The 19,846-nt window shown below is 41.7% G+C and overlaps 1 protein-coding gene across 3 annotated transcripts in view; it reads left to right on the top strand.

Moving 5' to 3' along the window:
- Window positions 1-19,846, top strand: part of itsn2b (intersectin 2b) — a 37,017-nt gene that overhangs the window by 10,359 nt on the left and 6,812 nt on the right. For 2 of the 3 annotated variants that reach the window (XM_061814359.1, XM_061814360.1), the window contains exons 3-36: window positions 458-519; window positions 1,376-1,468; window positions 1,594-1,657; window positions 1,732-1,889; window positions 2,584-2,736; window positions 4,090-4,135; window positions 4,330-4,466; window positions 5,355-5,418; window positions 5,982-6,119; window positions 6,225-6,310; window positions 6,461-6,723; window positions 6,812-6,961; window positions 7,057-7,197; window positions 7,289-7,376; window positions 7,718-7,857; window positions 8,732-8,889; window positions 8,974-9,776; window positions 9,868-9,989; window positions 10,168-10,416; window positions 10,750-10,946; window positions 11,386-11,441; window positions 11,755-11,921; window positions 11,999-12,023; window positions 12,145-12,266; window positions 12,442-12,538; window positions 12,924-13,121; window positions 16,162-16,283; window positions 16,344-16,450; window positions 16,519-16,702; window positions 18,320-18,418; window positions 18,492-18,575; window positions 18,687-18,770; window positions 18,909-18,971; window positions 19,180-19,329. In XM_061814359.1, coding sequence (XP_061670343.1) covers window positions 513-519; window positions 1,376-1,468; window positions 1,594-1,657; window positions 1,732-1,889; window positions 2,584-2,736; window positions 4,090-4,135; window positions 4,330-4,466; window positions 5,355-5,418; window positions 5,982-6,119; window positions 6,225-6,310; window positions 6,461-6,723; window positions 6,812-6,961; window positions 7,057-7,197; window positions 7,289-7,376; window positions 7,718-7,857; window positions 8,732-8,889; window positions 8,974-9,776; window positions 9,868-9,989; window positions 10,168-10,416; window positions 10,750-10,946; window positions 11,386-11,441; window positions 11,755-11,921; window positions 11,999-12,023; window positions 12,145-12,266; window positions 12,442-12,538; window positions 12,924-13,121; window positions 16,162-16,283; window positions 16,344-16,450; window positions 16,519-16,702; window positions 18,320-18,418; window positions 18,492-18,575; window positions 18,687-18,770; window positions 18,909-18,971; window positions 19,180-19,329 — 4,815 coding nt within the window. In that variant the 5' untranslated portion in view covers window positions 458-512. The remainder of the gene's footprint in view (window positions 1-457; window positions 520-1,375; window positions 1,469-1,593; window positions 1,658-1,731; window positions 1,890-2,583; window positions 2,737-4,089; window positions 4,136-4,329; window positions 4,467-5,354; window positions 5,419-5,981; window positions 6,120-6,224; window positions 6,311-6,460; window positions 6,724-6,811; window positions 6,962-7,056; window positions 7,198-7,288; window positions 7,377-7,717; window positions 7,858-8,731; window positions 8,890-8,973; window positions 9,777-9,867; window positions 9,990-10,167; window positions 10,417-10,749; window positions 10,947-11,385; window positions 11,442-11,754; window positions 11,922-11,998; window positions 12,024-12,144; window positions 12,267-12,441; window positions 12,539-12,923; window positions 13,122-16,161; window positions 16,284-16,343; window positions 16,451-16,518; window positions 16,703-18,319; window positions 18,419-18,491; window positions 18,576-18,686; window positions 18,771-18,908; window positions 18,972-19,179; window positions 19,330-19,846) is intronic. The other variant, XM_061814361.1, reaches the window with a different exon arrangement.

The raw sequence follows: 19,846 nt of genomic DNA, 5'->3' as shown, positions 1-19,846 counted from the left end.
AATCATGCCATATAAGCTCTTTTGACACCACACCAGTCTGCATTTGGTACTCCTAATAAAATGCATAGGCTGTGTATCGTGCGGAGTGATTATGAAGTTATGAGTATCTCTCACTCAAGAAAGAGCTTTAATAATATATGTGTGTGTGTTTCCAGTCTAGTAACAATTGCAGTAGCCATTAGTTTGCACAGTCAATATAAATACCATATTTTAGACACCAATAAAGAGTGACTGTAGTCGTGTGAACAGTGTTGGAACCGCTCCCAGTGTGCTTTAAAAGGTTTGGGAGGTGGCCAGAATAGCCCAGCCTGAGGGGAACAGGAGAAGCCCTGTTAGACTATGCTGACTGACCAAATACTCCCTCCTGTTTCCTGCCCGCCTCACTCGCTCCACCGCTGATGTGCTGTCCTCGCAGGGGTGCTGACTGATGACTGAGCTGCTACTGTGTGTTTTGCAGATGGCTGCAAGTTGTAGCTGAGGACACTTTCTGGAGTTACACGCCGCCAGCAAATATGAATGGTAAACTGGCTCCTTGTATTTTTGTACGATTGCTCTGTGTGAATGTATGTTTGAATAATGGTATTGGTCGGAGATAGCTATTGGAAGTTATCCCTTTAAGTGCAAGTTGACCTTAAAGTCATCATAATCATGACAGGAGCCAAGATTGTTGTTTGTTCCTTCAGTTTCTTTTGGCTGTATTCTGTTTTCGCAAGGATTTACCGTGTCACAGTTGTGGATGGAAAAACTGCAGAGTAAGGGTGACAGCTCTCAGTCAGTCAGTTTCCGCTCATGTTTAACACCTTGATTTTAAAGAGGAACGCTTAGGGAGTGTCTGTGCTCTTTGTGCAGCATCCCCCTTTGTTGCCAAGTGTTGGCTTTTCTCAGATGAAGATTTTGCTTCCTGGTAATGATCATCAATGTGACTGATTTTAAGAGGGCTTCCTGTCTGTCCAAGTAATTAATGTACTGTATTGTATAATTCTGAAAGAAAAATACACTAGAGCAAGAGTCGCTGTTAAGACAAAAAATGTTGGACATTTGCCAATTACATCTGCCGAAAGTGAAAATGGAAGAAAATGGGTTGGTCCTCCTTGTGCAAGTTCAATATTTTTAGAAATACTTTTGAGAAGATTTTGTAGTCTCTGAGAGTTTTTGAAGTGGGTTGAGGTCAGTGTTTCCAAATGTACACCAGCATCACCCTCTCCCCTCACATAGTTGGAAGCAAGTATCTATGATGCAGTAAGATTCACGTTCTGATCAATTAATCAGATCAGTTTTATTAATAGAGGAAAATGTGTGTTTCTAGTTTATCTTTACTGTGTAACTCTGCCCAATATCGCTTCACTCACCTTTATCTAATTTTTCTATATTACAGGTAGTGCAACTGTATGGGCTGTCACTCCAGAAGAGAGGGTCAAGCATGACCAGAAGTTTGACACCCTCGCCCCGTCAATGGGTTATGTTTCAGGTATTTCCTTCTACTTGGAGACTGTGGTTTCTTCTTTATAAATGTAGCATTTTTTAAAATAGGTCATCTATGAAAATAGGATCCCTCTCAATTTGCCCGTGTTCTTCCTCTTTCTGTCTCTGTAGGTGAGCAGGCAAGGAAGTTTTTCCTTCAGTCAGGGCTGCCTTCTTCAGTTCTGGCTGAGATATGGTAAGAAGCATTTGCCTGCAGATTTGGGAACAATTAATCTATTCTTGACTGACAATTTTGTCTGTCATTCTCAGGGCTCTGGCTGACCTGAACAAAGATGGGAAGATGGACAGGTTGGAGTTTTCCATTGCAATGAAGCTCGTGAAGCTCAAACTCCAGGGAACGCCACTTCCATCTGTACTGCCAGTCATCATGAAGCAGCCTCCTGTGCCCGTTCCCAATCTTTCGTATGGTACAGCCCATGCTTTCCACTTCAACTCTGAGCCTTTTCCGCTGCCTGTGATCTACTAAGGTCAACACGACCCTACTTACTAATGATGCTTATCTGTTGGCAAAAGGAGGTGCAGCTACTTAAATGGGGTTCCAAGCTTTCGGAGCCTTTACCATATGGTCGTTCATTGGTCGAACAGAGTTGTCATCATATAAACATTGTAACATTTAAGGATGCATGGCTAGAAATGTCAAAAAATAACTACGAATGCAAATGTGCTGCATTATTATTTTTGTAGTCCCCAGATTACTGCAGCAGTCCATTTCCCGGCTGAACTTGTCCCCCCCACCCCCCATCCCCAACTAAAATTGATCTCTTTACTATGGCCAACAGCCACATACCAAAAAGTAAATCTAGCAAACTCTAGATATCCTCCATTCTTGTTTGCCAGTGTGCCATTTTATGATTGATGTTTAATGCAACATAATTTTCAGTTTTCAAATGTAATATTTTAATGGTATACTTATGTCCCCAAACCAAGTTAATATTGTAGGGTTGAAAAGAAACAATAAAGAAACTGAGGACCGAATGTGATTTAGAGCTCGAGATGTACATGCAAAAATCCTAAAATCATTGAATGTAGTGTACAATTTTTGTCCTGCGTGATGCTACCACGTAAGGAACTAGCTTGTAATACTGTATGGTTATTGCCTAGGGATGATGCCGAACATGTCCCTGATGTCTGGGACCAACCTTTCGATGTTCACCCCTATATCCATGGCAACCCCAGGACACGCCTCTTTGTCGGCAATGACAGGCCCCAACCTGGGACTTCTTCAGCCAATGGCAGCTGGCACCTTGGGCGCCGGTACGCACCATTTATTTATCTCTTTTTAAAATTACCATCATCCATGTGATTTTACATCGATGTAGTTTTTTTTCACCTCGATTAAAAATAAATTACGAGATTCCCCAACTATTTGGATTGGAACCCAAATGATATAAATGAAATCTGCAAATCTGGAATATGTCCAGTCTCCACGTTTTATTTGCTTTAGGTCAGGATGGGAAAAATACCTTTTAGTTTTATTTATAATATTTATATATTTGCTTATATGTATGTGTGTGTTAGAGTTAATTGATAATCCAATTGTTAATTGAAAACCTGTAGTTCTCTTATGCTGTTTAAAAAGACATTTAAAACATCTTTTCCTTTCGGCTTGTCCCATTAGGGTCATCTTTTTCCATCTTAGCCTATCTCCTGCATCTTCCTCTCTAATGCCCATTGTCCTCATGTCTTCGCTCACAACATCCATCAACCTTTTCTTTGGTCTTCCCCTTGCTCTTTTCCCTAGCAGCTCCATCCTCGGCACCCTTCTACCAGTATACTCACTCTCTCACCTCTGGACTTTTCCAAACCATCTGCTCTCTCGAACCTTGTCTCCAATACATCCAACTTTGGCTGTGCCTCTAATGAGCTTATTTCTAATCCTATCCAACCTGCTCACTCAGAGCGAGAACCTCAGCATCTTCATTTCTACCATCTCCAGTTCTGTTTCCTGCTTTTTTAAAACATGCAATATACAAAATGCACAAACTGCGCATGAACAAATGAAGCTTTGATATTTAGCTTAACTGTGATTCTCTTATGTGGACCTTTATATTTTTTTTAAAACCTAGAGTATACTGTATGTGAATAGTTTCCGATATCATAATTATTATGAAAGTCAAATCTGTACAAAGGTTTAGGGGTAGCACCCAGTAATTTTTTTTTCCATCCTTCTCCTATTAAAGATGTACATTGGTGTCAAAAGGACAAAATCCACTGCTGGCTTTTATGTGTATTTTTTTTTTTATTTTATAGCACCCATTATTGTGCTCTTTTGTTTGTATTTGTTCAATAAGTTCTAAGAAAAACACATATACTGGTACATTAAAATAAACTTTTATAAGCGTTTTTTTTTTTTTTTTTTTAATTTGTTTTTTTATTTATTATTATTATTTTTATTTTGGGGGGGGTCACAAAATACCCTATATGCACAAAAAGCTAACCCCTGAATCAACTTATGGACAAATATGTGCTCCAGATTTCCCCATTGTAGGACTACTTAAGCTTATCCATTACTTCAGTGCCTAGGTGTCCTAATAATGTTGTTCATATAGTGTCGCTTCTTGCCGATGCATCTATCAATGAATGAAATGTGTGGTGATGTGTTTTCAGGTCTTCCAGTATCTACATCATCTTATGGTTCTCCCCTTGCATCCAGGTAGCACATACACACAAACACACTGACTTTTCAAAGCCCAAAGCATCATCTGTTCTTATTTGAAGCCTCTCATCTAGAGGATTGTTTATAAATAATACCATACCTAATTTTTTATTTACCTGAAAACGGCAAATATTGTGCCTCAGTATATTGGTGTGTTTAGCTTGTATTTTTGTCTTGTTTGCTTGCTGCAGTGCCACTTTGCCACCCTCCTCAATGACTTCCCAAATGGCAGCAGGCCTTGCGGACTGGGCTGTGCCACATGCCTCCAGACTCAAATACAGGCAGCAGTTCAACATTTTGGACAAGCAGATGACTGGATTTCTCACAGGTACACGCGTGTGTCTGTGTTGGCACAGTGCATTTGGGTCATACAAAACTCAACTATGCATGGCATGCAGGCGTGGATGTTCATGAACAACGGATGATTTCATAAACATTCCCTCCCTCTTTTTTTCCTTTTTTTAATTTGTTGCATCAAGCCTTGGCTCACTTGGCAAGTGTGGATTTCCTTGTGAATGGAAGGCTTGTTAAACCTGTTTTTATGAAATATCTGCAATGTGGTGAAAGAATGAGCACACTCCCACACAACCCTGACTGGGAGGGTGCTCATTACTGTGTTTTTAATAAATGTCCCAACATCCATTAAGACAAGTCCATGTCTTCTTAGACATTAATTGAACTCATTGTAGTTCAACGCCTAGCAAATTTTCTTGCGCACACTTTAGTTATCTCTAGATAATGGTAACATTGTGTTCTAACAGTACAGTACATGGGCAGTTTTCTCTCTCTCATCAAAACCTTTTACAATATGTACATAGAATATTGGAGGATGCAATCTATGACCAGGTATCTAGTTTTCTAATTTTTGCTTTATCACTGTGTGAAATAAAAGATTGCATATAGGGATGCCTCATTCAGACCTTCCACACCTGCACATTTGTTGTATGCTGCCATTCTCCCATATTGTACCCTGACTAAAATAATGGCACAAGTCTTTCTTTGACAAAAAAGATATCATCTTTGCCAAAATCATCATCTCATGATGCCGCCCACTTCTGATAAAATTGCCTAGATCTTCGGAGGAACCGATCATGCCCCATCTTGAAAGAATTAATATATTCAGTATTTTGATTACTTTTTTGTTTTCACTAAATAAAGTGAAAGGGGACTTTTTATGAAGGAAACAATATGTAAAACACCTTCCATTTGTCTATAGGTCAGCAGGTGAGAGGTGCCATGGCCACCACGATGCTCAGTCAGACTCAACTGGCCTCCATCTGGTGAGATCATTTGACAATGCTTATTCACGTATATCCATGCGATGACTCTTTTTCTGTATGTCAAACTAAGAAGCCTACTAAATAGGGCTGAAAAAAAGTTTGTCAACTGTAATAGTAATAATTGTAGTAACAATAATAAGAGACCAGCAGAGGGACCTGGTTGGACATGCAAACAAGACTAGCACAGATTTTATGGTATATTATGACCCATCAAACAAAACATCCACAGAGAGGGCCCTAGTGTTAAATACCTATATACTGTATCTATCTTTGTGTGATAACTATTAATGAGGACACAGGAAACAAATTACATGTTACATACATACTCCTAAACCTAAAAACTGCTTGGGCCACCCCCATCAGCAACAATTAAACAAGCGTTTTCTTTAGCTAGCAATGAGTCTTTCACATCTCTGTGGATATCCTTTGGTCCATTCTTGCTTGTAGAATAATTTTAATTCAGCAACGATGAATAATTTTCACGAATGAAGGACCTTTTTTAAGATCATGCCACACCATTTCCGTCGGATTCAAGTTCAGACTTTGGGTCAACCCTTGTACAGGAATTTGGCTGATGTCGACAAGGATGGCAACCTCTCTGCTGAGGAGTTCATCCTGGCCATGCATCTGGTGGATATGACCAAGAGTGGACTACCGCTGCCCCGAACCCTGCCAACTGACCTGGTGCCACCTACAAACAGGTGAGTGCTGCCTTATGCTGATAAAATGAGGCAAACGAGAGAGCACACGATTACATCAAAATGCGAGGTTATTTGGTATCTGAGATGTATCCTCCTTAATCCCAGGGGTGCTGTGAATGGATCCACTGCATCTCACTACGCAGCTCTCAATGATAACTTTGTTGAACCCCCACAGAAAGGAAGAACCAACAGTTAGTTCAATTTTTTGTTTTACATTTGATCTTTAGATTTTTTTTTAATGAGCTGCTCTCATTCTTAGATCTCATTAATTTCACAATTTTAAATTAAATGCTTACAAGAAAAATTACATTAAAGTTGTATGTCTGTCACTTCACATTCAGTATCATTTGAAGACAAATTCAAAGCCAACATGGAGCGCGGTAATGCAGAGCTTGAGAAGAGACGGCTGGCACTGTTAGAAGCGGAAAAGAAGGAGCAGGAGAGGCAAGCCCAAAAAGCACGAGAGGAGCAAGAGCGGAGGGAGAGGGAAGCTCGAGAAGCGGAGGAGAAGAGGCGGAAAGAGGAAGAGAGGCGGCTGGAGCGCCAAAGAGAGTTGGAGAGGCAACGAGAAGAAGAGCGCCAGAGAGAAATTGAGAGAAAAGAGGTTTACATATTAAGAGTGGCTTCTAGCAAATACGTTTTGCTCACGCACACTTACAGCTCGTGCTCTATCATGTGTGGCTTAACCATAGGCTGCACAACGTGAGCTTGAGAGACAAAGGAAGGAGGAATGGGAAAGGAAGAAAAGAGGCGAACTCCAAATAAAGAGGCAGCGGGAGCAGGATGACATCATACAGCTCAAAGCTAAGAAGAGGAGTCTGGAGATAGAGTTGGAGGCTGTGGTTAGTGGTCAAGCGCTACTACACAGGGTCAATTGCAAAAGTATTCCCAAACTTGGTGGAGGTGTCAGCTCATTCTCTGTGTCTTCACACTCAAGGGTAACAAACAGCGTCAAATTTCTGACCGTTTGCGTGACATTCAAAACAAGAAGAAGCTTCCCAAGACTGAGCTGGACCTGATTAATCAGAGGAAAGATGCACGCCAGCAAGATGTTAAAAATCTTCAGAAACAGATTGAGGTTAGTGTCTATTTAGTTTCAAACTGTTTGCGATTACCATTCCTTTCCAGTGAGTGCATCAAAGCTATTCTTTGCGTTCATTCTTCGTTAGGAGTTCCAGAGGAAGTTGGCCCAATTGACTCCCGAACAGAAAAGGCTGACGGAGACTCTCCAAAGCATGGCTGTGAATAACCTTTCTGGTTAGTGTTGGTGGATCACTCCCTTGCACAGCTCATATTTAAATAGTAATATATTGTTAAAAAATATTTCCGCAGTTTTGTTTTATTTTCAAACTCACACAATCTGTCATATGCACAACATAAATGACCAGAGCTTTGAATCCAATAGCATGAAGTCACAAAAGTGACAATTTAAATTCATTAAAATGTTTACCTATATAATTTGCCTCATACCAAGACTGTATTCTAACCAGATTCTATCCTATTTAGGTGTTGCAGTGTTAGTTAAAAAAAAAAGTCACTTCTTAATGTATGAAAACAAAATAGCAACTTATTATATGGTCTTATCAATATACTTTCAGTGTCAACCGTCTCCAACCTGAAGCTCAGTGTTACACAGAAGCGGGGTACATGTACTCAACTCAAAGATCAGCTGGAGGCCCTTGAGAAAGAGACTGCTGCCAAACTGGAAGAGCTGGACCGGTATAACAAAAGCATGCAGGTAGAATGCAGAAACATGACGTGTCATTAGTTAAAACTCGCGGTCACCGCCACTATGAGGCCGGGGACATTTGTTTACTGAAGTACACATGAGCGAATGGATATAAGATTGTGGGCACGGCAAGTAGGGAGGAGAGCCTTTTTGTACTATGCCTATTTTTAGCAGACTCTTAAAGTTAAAAATTGACTTATGAATAAATTAACAACTATTGAGGCAGTCTGGGCAAAACATAAATTGCGCAGAGGATGGCAACATGTACAACCATGGACAACATAGCAATGTGCAGTCAGCATGACTTTACTAGAATGCTAATCGCCAGAAAATATGCCATCTTCACATATGTGAAGATCACCCTCAATACTGCAAAGGGAGTTTTTTTTTACAACATTGGTTAATTTTCAACACTTATGAACTGCAGTGATTTCCTTTCACTCACTTTGTTTTTCTACTGTTGTAAATGTCATGTAGAGGTTTTGCTTATGATGTTGTCACATTATTGTGACTAACTTGCACCCCCTTTTTTTTAACCCTTTATCGCCTTCTATTGCATGTTATGCCACCTTCAACCGTTTCTTCTGCTTCTTCCGTCTGTCCTCCTGTCGCACCTCTCTTCCTCGCAACTTTGCAGCATGTGGATACTAGCGATGCTTTGCTACGGGCAGTGGTCTCACTGCTGGCCTGCCTCCGTAACCTCTTCTACCTGCTCAAGGTTTTCATTCTCCTTGTCATACTTAACTGTGAATATCTTTTATCACCTGGTGTCACCCTTTTTTTAAGCTTTAACTTTTTCCCCTCTTCTAACACCCATTTGTGTACGCTTTGCTCAGGCCTTAAGTCAATTATTGGTCGACTCACCTTTTTTCATGTACGTAAGGAAATGAGGGAAAGCCAGCAAAAACAAGAGGCAGCACTTGAGAACCTGCGAAGCATCAAAGAGGACAAAAGGCAAGAGCTGATTCGGAGGAAGCAGGAGCATGAGGAGATGAGGAAACGTGAAGAAGAGAGGAGGCGGCAGGAGGAGGAAGCGCAAAGGTCTTTTACACTATTACAGAAGTCACATGTAATTGCCATCAATTCAGGTCTGTGATTCTCACATTGTGTTCATCTGTTTCACAGGCTTATCAAGCTAGAAAAGGAACGTCAGTGGAAGGAGAAATTAAGGAGGGATGAGGAGGAGCGCCAGAGGAGGCTTCAGGAGGAACGAGAGGCCAAACAAAGGGAGGAGGAGGAGAAAGAAAGGCAGGCTCTTATCCAGGCAGCAAAGTTGGAGGCTGAACGAGAGCTCAGGGCAAAGGAAGAGGCTGAAAGGAAGCGCAGAGAGGAAGAGGAGCGGAGAAGAAGGGAGGAGGAAGAACGCCAGAGGCAAGCAGAAAGAAGGAAACTGGAGGAGGAGAGGAGACAGTTGGAGGCTGAGAGAAGGAAGCTAGAGGAGGATAAAAGAATGGAGGAAAGGAGAAGGAAAGATGAGGAGGAGCGACTAAAGCGGGAGGAAGAGAGGAGGAGGCTGGAGGAAGAGCGTCAGAGGAAGCGGGAGCAGGAGGCAGAGGAGAGGAGGCGACTCGAAGAAGAGCGCAGAAAGGAGATGGAACGGGTGGAAGAGGAGCGGCGGAGACAGAGGGCAGCCCAGGCAGCCCTCCGAGATTCTGAGGACAGGAGGAGGCTGGAGGAGGAGGAGAGAAGGAGGAAAGAGAAGCAGGAAGAGGAGAGGAGAAAGCGGGAGGAAGAGAGGCTGAAGCTTCAGCAGCAAGAGGAGCAGGACAGGTGGAGACATGAGGAGGAAAGAAAAAGAGCAGAGCAGGACAGAAAGAAAAAGGTGGAAGAAGAACAGAAGAGAAAGGAGCGTCAGGCAAGTGGAGGAGGCAAGATTGACATTCAAGAGAAGCTGAACTCTCTACTTAGAGGACTGGAGGAAAGGAAAGGTAAGAAAACAGGCTGACAATAATTTCATATAATTTCATGTTTCATGATGATGAAAAGGATGGACTTTTGTTTTGAATTCCTTATGTCCAGGCCGGCAACCGAGGGCTACCCAACCCAGCAAGTCGGTATCTCTCACGCCCTTCAGGGCACTTTATCCGTTCACTGCACGCAACCACGAAGAGCTCACCTTCAACGCAGAGGAACTCATTGAGGTATGATTGCTGTATGCCTCAGAAGGCCTGGTCGCTAAAACCAACTGAAGCAATGATGATCTTTCCACAAAGGCTTACTATATAGGATAACTACTGTATGTACTGTACATACTTTTTAAATCTGTGAAATTGACTTAAGCCACCTTCTTCCACTTCTAAACTTTCTGTCCTCTCTCAGGTGGATTTGACAGTGGAGCCAGAGGAGGGTTGGTTGTATGGGAGCAGGCAGGGTAAAATGGGTTGGTTCCCGGAGAGTTATGTGGAGAGAGTGACTCCGTCGGATTCAATGGCCCCTGCACCTCCTCCAAAATTGCCCATCCAGTCGCAACTCTCCAATGCCCTTGAAGCGGCAAAGGTGGCAGGGACTAAATCGGCCTTCACCCCAACACACTCTCCACATCCCGCCCACTCCGACACACCAGGCCAGGTGAGACATTTTGGGGTAAATTTTGGCCCATTTCCATCAAGCAGTTTATGAGTGTCTTCTGTTGAGAGTTGTAACAGGACTGGAATGGAACCTAGGTGTCATAACAAAGCATGTGTTGTAAAAAGAAAGAAACATTTTCCTTGGTTTATTGCCTTACATCGTCGTAGTTGAATTCATTGCACTGCTAGATTATCACATGAGCTATGGAGATGGCATGCTTACCTTTTTAAAGCACACCACGTCAAGCCAAACTGAACTTAACCAATTTGAAGACATAGGTTTTCATTTCAGTGTCCAAACTTAACCTAGAAACTTCCATTTGACTTTTGTCAGCAGGTGGTAGGGAACATGCTTGCCCAGGCCCTGTGCTCCTGGACTGCAAAAACAGACAACCATCTGAACTTCAATAAGGACGATGTAATCCAGGTGCTGGAACAGCAGGAGAACTGGTGGTTGGGAAACCTGAATGGAGAACAAGGCTGGTTCCCCAAATCCTATGTCACACTCGTCGGTGAAGAGGACAGTTCAGAGTAAGTACCGTAATTCCCGGCCTACAGAGCGTATCTGGTTATAAGCCTCACCTAGTACATTTGGAAAGGAAATACTATTTGGTGCATGCATACGCGGCAGCTGTTTAAAAGCCACAGAGAGTTTAAGACTAGCGCTGCCACGCTAACGCTTGCGGCTGTTGGGAAAAAATGCACAAATTAGCTGCATCACTGCATAAATCGCAGGGTATAAGCGTGTGAAAAAGTCGCAGCTTATAGGCCAGAAATTATGGTAGTCCTGCTTTCTAAAATAGTAATGAATTTTTTTCTGAACCAAGTAGAAAACAAGTTATGCAATTAGATCACTGTAGGCTGACATAAAGCCATTACTGACTCATACCCTTGTCGCTCTGTACACAGTAGATAGATTTAAGGAATAGTTTATTTCACTCCAGTCTGTATTTTATTTTATTTTTTTCAGCATGAAGAGCTCTACATCCAATACTGTAGAGACAAGTGACAACCAGCAATTTGAAGGTGAAATCCTCTGCCCTAACTCATAAATTTATATGGGGTTGAATCAGTGAGGATGTACCGAATATTTGATGTATTACTACCACTAAACGTTTTTTATTCAAAACATTTGCTAGTGATTTAATTTCATCCCAGATAATATTTTAATCATCCTGCAAGACAAATTAATTTGTCCTAGCAGCAATATTAACACACACACATACATTAACTATTAATATGTATTAAAGATGTAACACTGTAAAGAGTACCATTGAGAGAAATTAAAATAATTGTAAATCTAATCCAAGCAAAGTTTTCCTTCACTTTCTCTCTCTAGAGTATACGGCATTATACACCTATGAGTCATCGGAGCCTTCAGATCTGACTTTCAAAGAGGGGGATGTTATCTTGGTGACCAAGAAAGAAAGAGAGTGGTGGAATGGCGCCATTGGTGACCGCTCAGGTGCCTTTCCCGGAACCTATGTCAAACCTAAGGAGACAGATGTAAGTATTTTTTTACCGCCACTCTAGTTTTTGGCACATGCACTGTTTTGTTAAAACATTTTGTTTGTGTTTCTCAGACGGGCACATCTGCGAAGAAGCCAGGTACTTATCTTAAATCTTATTTTGATTTTACACTCTGTAACATTACAGATCATGTTTCCTTTATTTGACTTTTTACCCTAAAATGTGCTTTTTTTTTTTTTTTTTTTTTTTTTTTAAACAGAGATTGGCAAGGTGACCAGAGCCCATTTCTCCTCTGTACCCGGTCAGCTGAACTTGGAGAATGGACAACTCGTTGTCATCCTTTGCAAAAATGTCTCGGGATGGTGGCTTGGTGAGCTGCAGGTGAGTAGAGTGTAACTCTTCCCACCAATGGACTATAGTAATCTACATATGAACAGTAGAGGGCAACAAAAGATTTTGGTATCTACAGCATTTTCGATATGAAGCTGGCACTAGGTGAAGGTCTGTTTCTTGTCTGAGGTTTTAACAGGTTTTTGTGTGTGTGTTTTGACAACAGGCCCGTGGTAAAAAGCGTCAGAAGGGCTGGTTTCCATCCTCATATGTCCAGATATTGGGGTCAAATAGTGGCAAATCCACACCAACAGTCCAGTCAGGTAAAACATTTACAGCTAAATAATGCACTTTTTCACATGTACAGTGGCAATGTAACCCAAATTGGTATGCACATCAGAATGTGCTGTTTTCACTCACTATTAACGAAGTCGTAAAGTCACAATTATAATAAATATATGCATGAAAAACACATAAAGGTCTTAGATATGGAAAAACAGTATTGCGGTAACTGTGCCTACTTGCATGACAGGATATTTTTTCAAAGTTGTCTGTATTAAGATTCCATGGGAAAAATGGCACATATGTAATGTAATGTATGTAAAATCCTAGTCAATATATATCAGTGATGATGTCGGCCACGCCCGACAAATTCACAACTCATTGGCGCAGGTAATGTTAGGATCATTGACATTGTCTCTTGTCTAGGAGTCTGCCAGGTGATCGCTCTATACGACTACACAGCTGCTAACAAGGATGAGCTGAGCTTTTCAGCAAACCAGCTAATCAACGTCCTCGATAAGAATGACCCCGACTGGTGGAAGGGTGAGGTCAATGGAGCCACTGGCTTGTTCCCCACCAATTACGTTAAGATGACCACAGGAGACTGTGACCCCAGTCACCAGTGTAAGTAAAGCACTTACACATGACTGTACCCGTGAGTGGGGATCGTAGCAGTAGTTGTAGTACATAATGGTGAACCTTTCCCTCCATAAAAGCGTGTTTCACAAGTGGCTTGTGGGAGCTGTTCTGTCACTGATGCACTTTGCATGCAATCTTCTTGGTTTATGCTCTTTTGCACAGCACACGAACTAATATATTGTTATAGGTAATTATACCTTGCTAGATCCAAATTCTTAAAAATACAGCCATGTAAATATTAAAACAACAAGGATCTTTTGTACTTAATAGTGCAACCTCTGAAGTCTAGTACAATCTGTTTCGGGAAACTTTTCAACCTTAGATTTGTTCAAATTTAGAATATCATTTTCCTTGTGAGACAGCAGTGTGGCTCAGCTGGTAAAGCGTTGGTTTCCTCCGGGCACTCCGGTTTCCTCCTACATCCCAAAAACATGCAACATTAATTGGACTCTCGAAATTGCCCCTACGTGTGATTGTGAGTGCAGCTGTTTGTCTCAATGTGCCGTGTGATTGGCTGGCAACCAGTTCAGGGTGTACCCCACCTCCTGCCCTTTGACAGCTGGGACAGGCTCCAGCACTCCCCATGACCTTCGTGAGGATAAGCAGCGAAATAAATGGAGGGATGGATGGATGTATGGATGGATGGATTTTCCCTGTGGAAATTATTACTTAGATAATCCGTTCCAGGCTCCAACTGTTGACTTTATAAATTGATATTATTAAATTGATATATTGATAAGTTAATGGTATAAATTGTGTACACTCAGATGTAACAATAATGAGGGACTTATGTGGATTACTATTTCAATGTAAATCTAATGCCAGCTCTCTTCCTTTCTTCTGTCAACGTTAGAACCCAAGGTGCGTTGGATTTTAGAGGTTCCACTATTTACCACAGGTTTCAGAAAAAAAACCCCAAAACATTAAAATAATCCGTTACAGTCCAACCATGTGGAAACTCACATTGATGACACAGCGTCAGCGTCAAGCGCCATGATCACGTCATTACCTTCCGCAAAGCATATTTCCACAGGTCTGGGGGAAGCCGGAATCTTCCTAATGCTATTGGCCACTCCTCCCCTGTAACTACGGCATCAACATATGAGTTAAGGTTTTGTTTTGTTTTTTTTTTCACCACATCAGCGCATGTAGGAAATGTTGAACATCAGAACTGAATGTGCTTGCTCGCTTAATCTGTTTCGGTCCCTTCTCTTTCCCTGTTGCTTCAGCCTGACTATCTTACCTTCTCCTTTTTCCTCTTCCCCACTTGTTGCCCTCCCACCCATTCACCATCTTGTCTCTTTCTAGGGTGATAGAACGCGCTCCACTTCTCTCCTTTTCCTGACCTCAGAGAGACCCACTATTTTTGCACACGGCTCCATGTAGTGTTTGGTTCTGGACCGTCCCACCCATTCTGACTACTCTCCCTTGAGTAATGTTTTGGAGGCCCCTTCTGGCTCTGAGAGGCTTCTTATGACTCTGATGCAATAAGCTTTTGTGCCTTTTTTCTTATGACTCTGTAGAGAGAGACAGACAGAGAGAGAGATAGTGGGTCTCTCTGTTTTGCTCTTTTGTCCCTCGTATTTCCCCCCCAACTTCTTCCTTTATGTTCAGCTCTTCTCCATTTTCGGGAGTCAAAGCTTTATCTCACAGATGTGTTTTCAAAACTTTCACCACTTTTGCATCAAATTTGTTAGTGCCTTAAGATTATCCTCAGTGAAAGTGGAAGCAATACCATTTGCCTGCAAGACTACATTATTGGTTTTTATTAACAGAATGCAAGCTTGAGGGAAAACCTGTGTCTAGTGCACCGCCATGCTCTGCTAATGCAAGAATGGGGACTTTTTTTGCTTAGTTTTTATGTTTTTAGATCTGGCTTAATGTACCGCAAGGTCTCCTCAGATTGAAAGCTTAAAGAAAAGACACTGACCGGAATGATGATGTATTTTTTTTTTGGGTGCTGCCTTAAAACATTAAAGATTTGTTGAATTTCACACTTAAGTGTTAGTGTTATTATTCCTGTATATTCTTTGGGTGTGTACATGCATGCATTTGTGGGTGTATTTGTGCATGTTTGTTTGTGTGTGTGTGTGTGTGTGTGTGTGTGTGTGTGTGTGTGTGTGTGGTGTGTGTGTGTGTGTGTGTGTGTGTGTGTGTGTGTATTAGCAAAAGGATTGAGATGGAATAAATTTTATAGAATCTTTCTCAGTAACCCTCAACTAAATCGACTATAAACTAACATTTCCCCTAGTTGATGGTTGTTGTCAGTGTAACGTGTTTCTTGTATATTTTCCCCGTTCTGAAGCCCTCAGTTTCTCACAGGATTTTTGTCAATCTCAAAAGTTCATATAAAATGATTGTTCCCCATCTAAACTCTTCTTAACTATATTTCTCTACATCTGTTTTAATTGTTGCCCATTTAAACTTCTCTTAAATTTTTTTATTTTCTCTACATCTGTTTAAACGAAGTCAATGTTTTTACAGGAACATGCCACTGTGATCTAAAGAAAGAATCCCTCTCACTGTTTTGGTATAAACATTTATTTTGCGCACAGAAACATTTATAATCTGCCACCGGCAACAAGAGGATAACAGCCGAAAGGTGAGCGAGACATAAATAGCAGCGTTAAATAGACTGACTGGGATTATGTGACAGAGAACAAGGAAAATGTATTTACCTTTTTTTATTTTTTTCAAAGCATATTTTTTTTGTTATACAAACATCAGATGATGACTTTAGAGAGCAGATTTAAGTTTTTAAACCTCTGGTATGAGGAAGACAGTGAGTGTGTTGTTAGGGAAGCAGAGAAAAGAACAGTGAGTTTGGGCTGCTCACGAAAGTTAAATCATGCTTCCCGTAAGTATGCACGTTGTTTTCCCATTCTTCATAAGAGAAATGTGAAAGCTTGAAGCTTAACTAGGATACTTTAACGAGGATACTGTGGTTCAAGTCAAAGTGCTAGGTTTTGGTGAACTGTTTTTGCATCCAAAATACCCTGTCTTGTCTGTGTTTTGTGTGCTGTAGGGTGCGCAGATCTGACCAGCTTGGACTCGCTGAGCCCACTAGAGAAGAAGAGGCAAGGCTACATTCATGAACTGCTCCAGACTGAGGAGAAATACTTGGAAGACCTGCAAACAGTGCTCGAGGTACGATAAAGCTATTGAATTGTACTTCTGCATGGCAAGTATCTCTGGTACTCCTTTTAGGTTTTCCATAAGCCCATGTCGGAATCTGGACGACTAAATGATGCAGAGATGAACATGATCTTTGCCAACTGGAGAGAACTGATTGACTGCACTGCTAAACTTTTCAGGTTACTGCCACATCTGCCAATCCAATGGGCTTCCATATTTACACTTTGAATTCCATGTATTTTTTCAGGGCGTTGTCAACTCGAAAGAAGAGTGGTGGGGAGAACATGCCGGTGCAGATGGTGGGAGACATTCTGGCCGCCGAGCTGTCCCACATGCAGCCGTACATCCACTTCTGCTCAAATCAGATTAAGGGAGCCGCGCTGCTGCAGACTCGCACCGACAACGAGCCAGATTTCAAGCTGTTCCTCAAGGTCAGAAATGGGTCTCTTGAGGCCTCTAAAACATTTAAAAGATGTCTATACATCACTGCATTTCTTGTAACTATCCTAAATAAATACAGTGAAGAAAATGAGTATTTGAACACCCTGCTATATTGCAAGTTACTTGTTACTTAGGTGCATGTCCACTGTGAGAGAGATAATCTGAAAAGAAAAATCTCGAACTCACAATGTATGAGTTTTTTTTTTTTTTAAATGATTTATTCGGGTGATACAGTAGCAAATAAGTATTTGAACACCTATCGGCTAGAATTCTGACCCTCAAAGACCTGTTAGTCCGCCTTTAAAAGACCACCTTCACTCCATGTATTATCCTGAATCACATGCACTTGTGTGAGGTTGTTGGCTGCATAAAGACACCTGTCCACCCCATACAATCAGTAAGATTCAAACTTGTAACATGCCCAAGACCGAAGAGCTGTCCAAAGATACCACAGACAAAATTGTAAGACCGTGCAAGATTATCACGTCGTGGGATCTCAATGATCCTTAGAAAGGTGAGGTATCAGCCCAGGACTACGTGACAGGACTTGGTCAATGATCTGAAAAGAGCTGGGACCACCGTTTCCAAGGTGAGTGTTGGTAATACACTAAGACGTCATGGTTTGAAATCATGTATGGCACGGAAAGTTCCCCTGCTAAAACCAGCACATGTCAAGGCCCGTCTTAAGTTTGCCAATGATCATTTTGATGATACAGAGGAGTCAGGGGAGAAAGTTTTGTGGTCAGATGAGACTAAAAAGGAACTTTTTGGTCATAATTCCACTAACCGTGTTTGGAGGAAGACTAATGATGAGTTCCATCCCAAGAACACCATCCTTACTGTGAAGCATGGGGGTGGGAGCATCACGCTTTGGGGGTGTTTTTCTCCACATGGGACAGGACTACTGGACTGTATTAAGGAGAGGATGACGCAGGCCATGTATTGGGAGAATTTGGGGAACAACCTCTTTCCCTCCGTCTGAGCATTGAAGATGGGTCGTGGCTGGATCTTTCAGCATGACAATGACCCAAAGCACATAGCCAAGAAAACCAAGGAGTGGGTCCGTAAGAAGCATATCAAAGTTCTGGCATGGCCGAGCCAGTCTCCAGACCTAAATCCAATAGACAATCTTTGGAGGGAGCTGAAACGCCGTGTTTCTCAGCGACAGCCCAAAAAACAGTCTGATCTAGAGAAGATCTGTGTGGAGAAGTGGGCCAAAATCCCTTCTGTAGTGTGTGCAAACCTGGTGAACAACAGGAAACGTTTGACCTCTGTAATTGCAAACAAAGGCTACTGTACCAAATATTAACATTGGTTTTCTTAGGTGTTCAAATACTTTTTTGCAGCTGTATCACACATATAAATTGTTAAAAAAATCATACATTGTGATTTCTGTTTTATTCTTTTTAGATTATTTCTCTCACAGTGGACATGCACCTACGATGAAAATTTCAGACCCCTCCATGATTTCTAAGTGGGAGAACTTGCAATACAGCAGGGTGTTCAAATAGTTATTTTCTTCACTGTAGCTGTGGTGGATGTTTTGATGCATTGATTACTCAAGTTGTCATATTGTGACATTTCTATCTTTCCTGTCGTTTTATCAGAAAATCGGCACAGACTACAGATGTAAAGGGATGCCGCTGTCAAGCTTCCTGCTCAAACCCATGCAGAGGATAACGCGCTACCCACTACACATCAAAAGTGTACGCCTGTCTGCAGCATTGTGTCAGACAAAGACAAAATCACATTGTCATTATTTGTGTCGTCTTTCACTAGATTCTGGAATGCACTGCAGAGGGCCACGGTGACAGAGGTCCTCTGAAAGAAGCTCTCGAGAGAGCGGAGGAGCTCTGTCAACAGGTGTGTAATGCATTCAATGCCTTATGTATTATTGACATACTGTACATCATGTTACCACAAATCAATTTCAGTATCCATAAGACAAGTTTTCCTACTTGCTTTTCTGACCAGGTCAATGAAGGAGTGAGAGATAAGGAGAACACAGACAGGCTGGAGTGGTTACAGAATCATGTCCAGTGTGAAGGGGCAGCTGAGGTATAAAGCTTAAAATTCTAATATATTGAGCATGAAATTGAATTCATTTGAAAATCGCTGCAGTTGACCCACAAAACCTAAGAGGAAAAATTCTGAAACTTCTCCATTCCCCTCCCCATCCCCTCTCTCTTTCCACAGAATATAGTTTTTGATTCTATTACTAACTGTTTGGGCCCAAGAAAATTACTACACTGTGGCAAGGTGAATGGAGTGATGTTAATTTTTCCAAAGTTTTGCAATTTCTTTTGTGTTCAAGAGCTGATTTCAGTGCTTTATAAAAGGTTTGAATATTTGCCAAAAAATAAACCTCGCATATTTCTCTCCTGAATTGCATGTTAAATTTCATAGAGCAATTAATTATTTTTCGGTGTGGATGTTGATTTGCAGTTGTCTTTGTTATGTTTGTAAGATTTATAAAGCAAAGAGCAACAAGGATCTTTGGGCCTTCCTCTTCAACGACTTCCTGCTCTTGACTCACTCTGGGAAGCAGTTCACCTCATCCGGCATTGATAAACTGTTCACCACCAAGAACAGTGCGCAGCTAAAAATGTATAAGGCGGTAAGACACAATATCATGCTGTTGGTGAACCTGACACTGTTTTTATATTACTGTGGGCTCCCCCTCCTGCTGATTCACCTATTCACAGATTAATTGATTTATTTTAAATAATATAATATATTCATGGCGGCGCGGTGGATCAGCTGGAAAGCTTTGCGCTCACAGTTCTGAGGTCGCGGGTTCAATCCCAGACCTGCCTGTGTGCTGTTTGCATGTTCTCCCCGTGCCTGGGTGGGTTTTCTCCAGGCTCTCCGGTTTCCTCCCACATCCCAAAAACATGCAACATTAATTGAACACTCTAAATCTTCCCTAGATGTGATTGTGAGCGCGACTGCTGTCCGTCTTCATGTGCCCTCAATTGGCTGGCGACCAGGGTGTAACCCCGCTTCCTGCCCGTTGGCAGCTGGGATAGGCTCCAGCATTCCCGCAACCTTCGTGGGGATAAGCGGCTAAGAAAATGGAAGGATAACAAAACTATACTATTTTGGCTGGAGTGGGGGTGGAACTAACCCTGTAA

The sequence above is a fragment of the Syngnathoides biaculeatus genome, chromosome 3 (assembly GCF_019802595.1).
Source record: "Syngnathoides biaculeatus isolate LvHL_M chromosome 3, ASM1980259v1, whole genome shotgun sequence".
Lineage (NCBI taxonomy): Eukaryota > Metazoa > Chordata > Actinopteri > Syngnathiformes > Syngnathidae > Syngnathoides > Syngnathoides biaculeatus.
The sequence above is the reverse complement of the archived record's forward strand: the minus strand, read 5'-3'. Positions and strand labels throughout refer to the sequence as shown.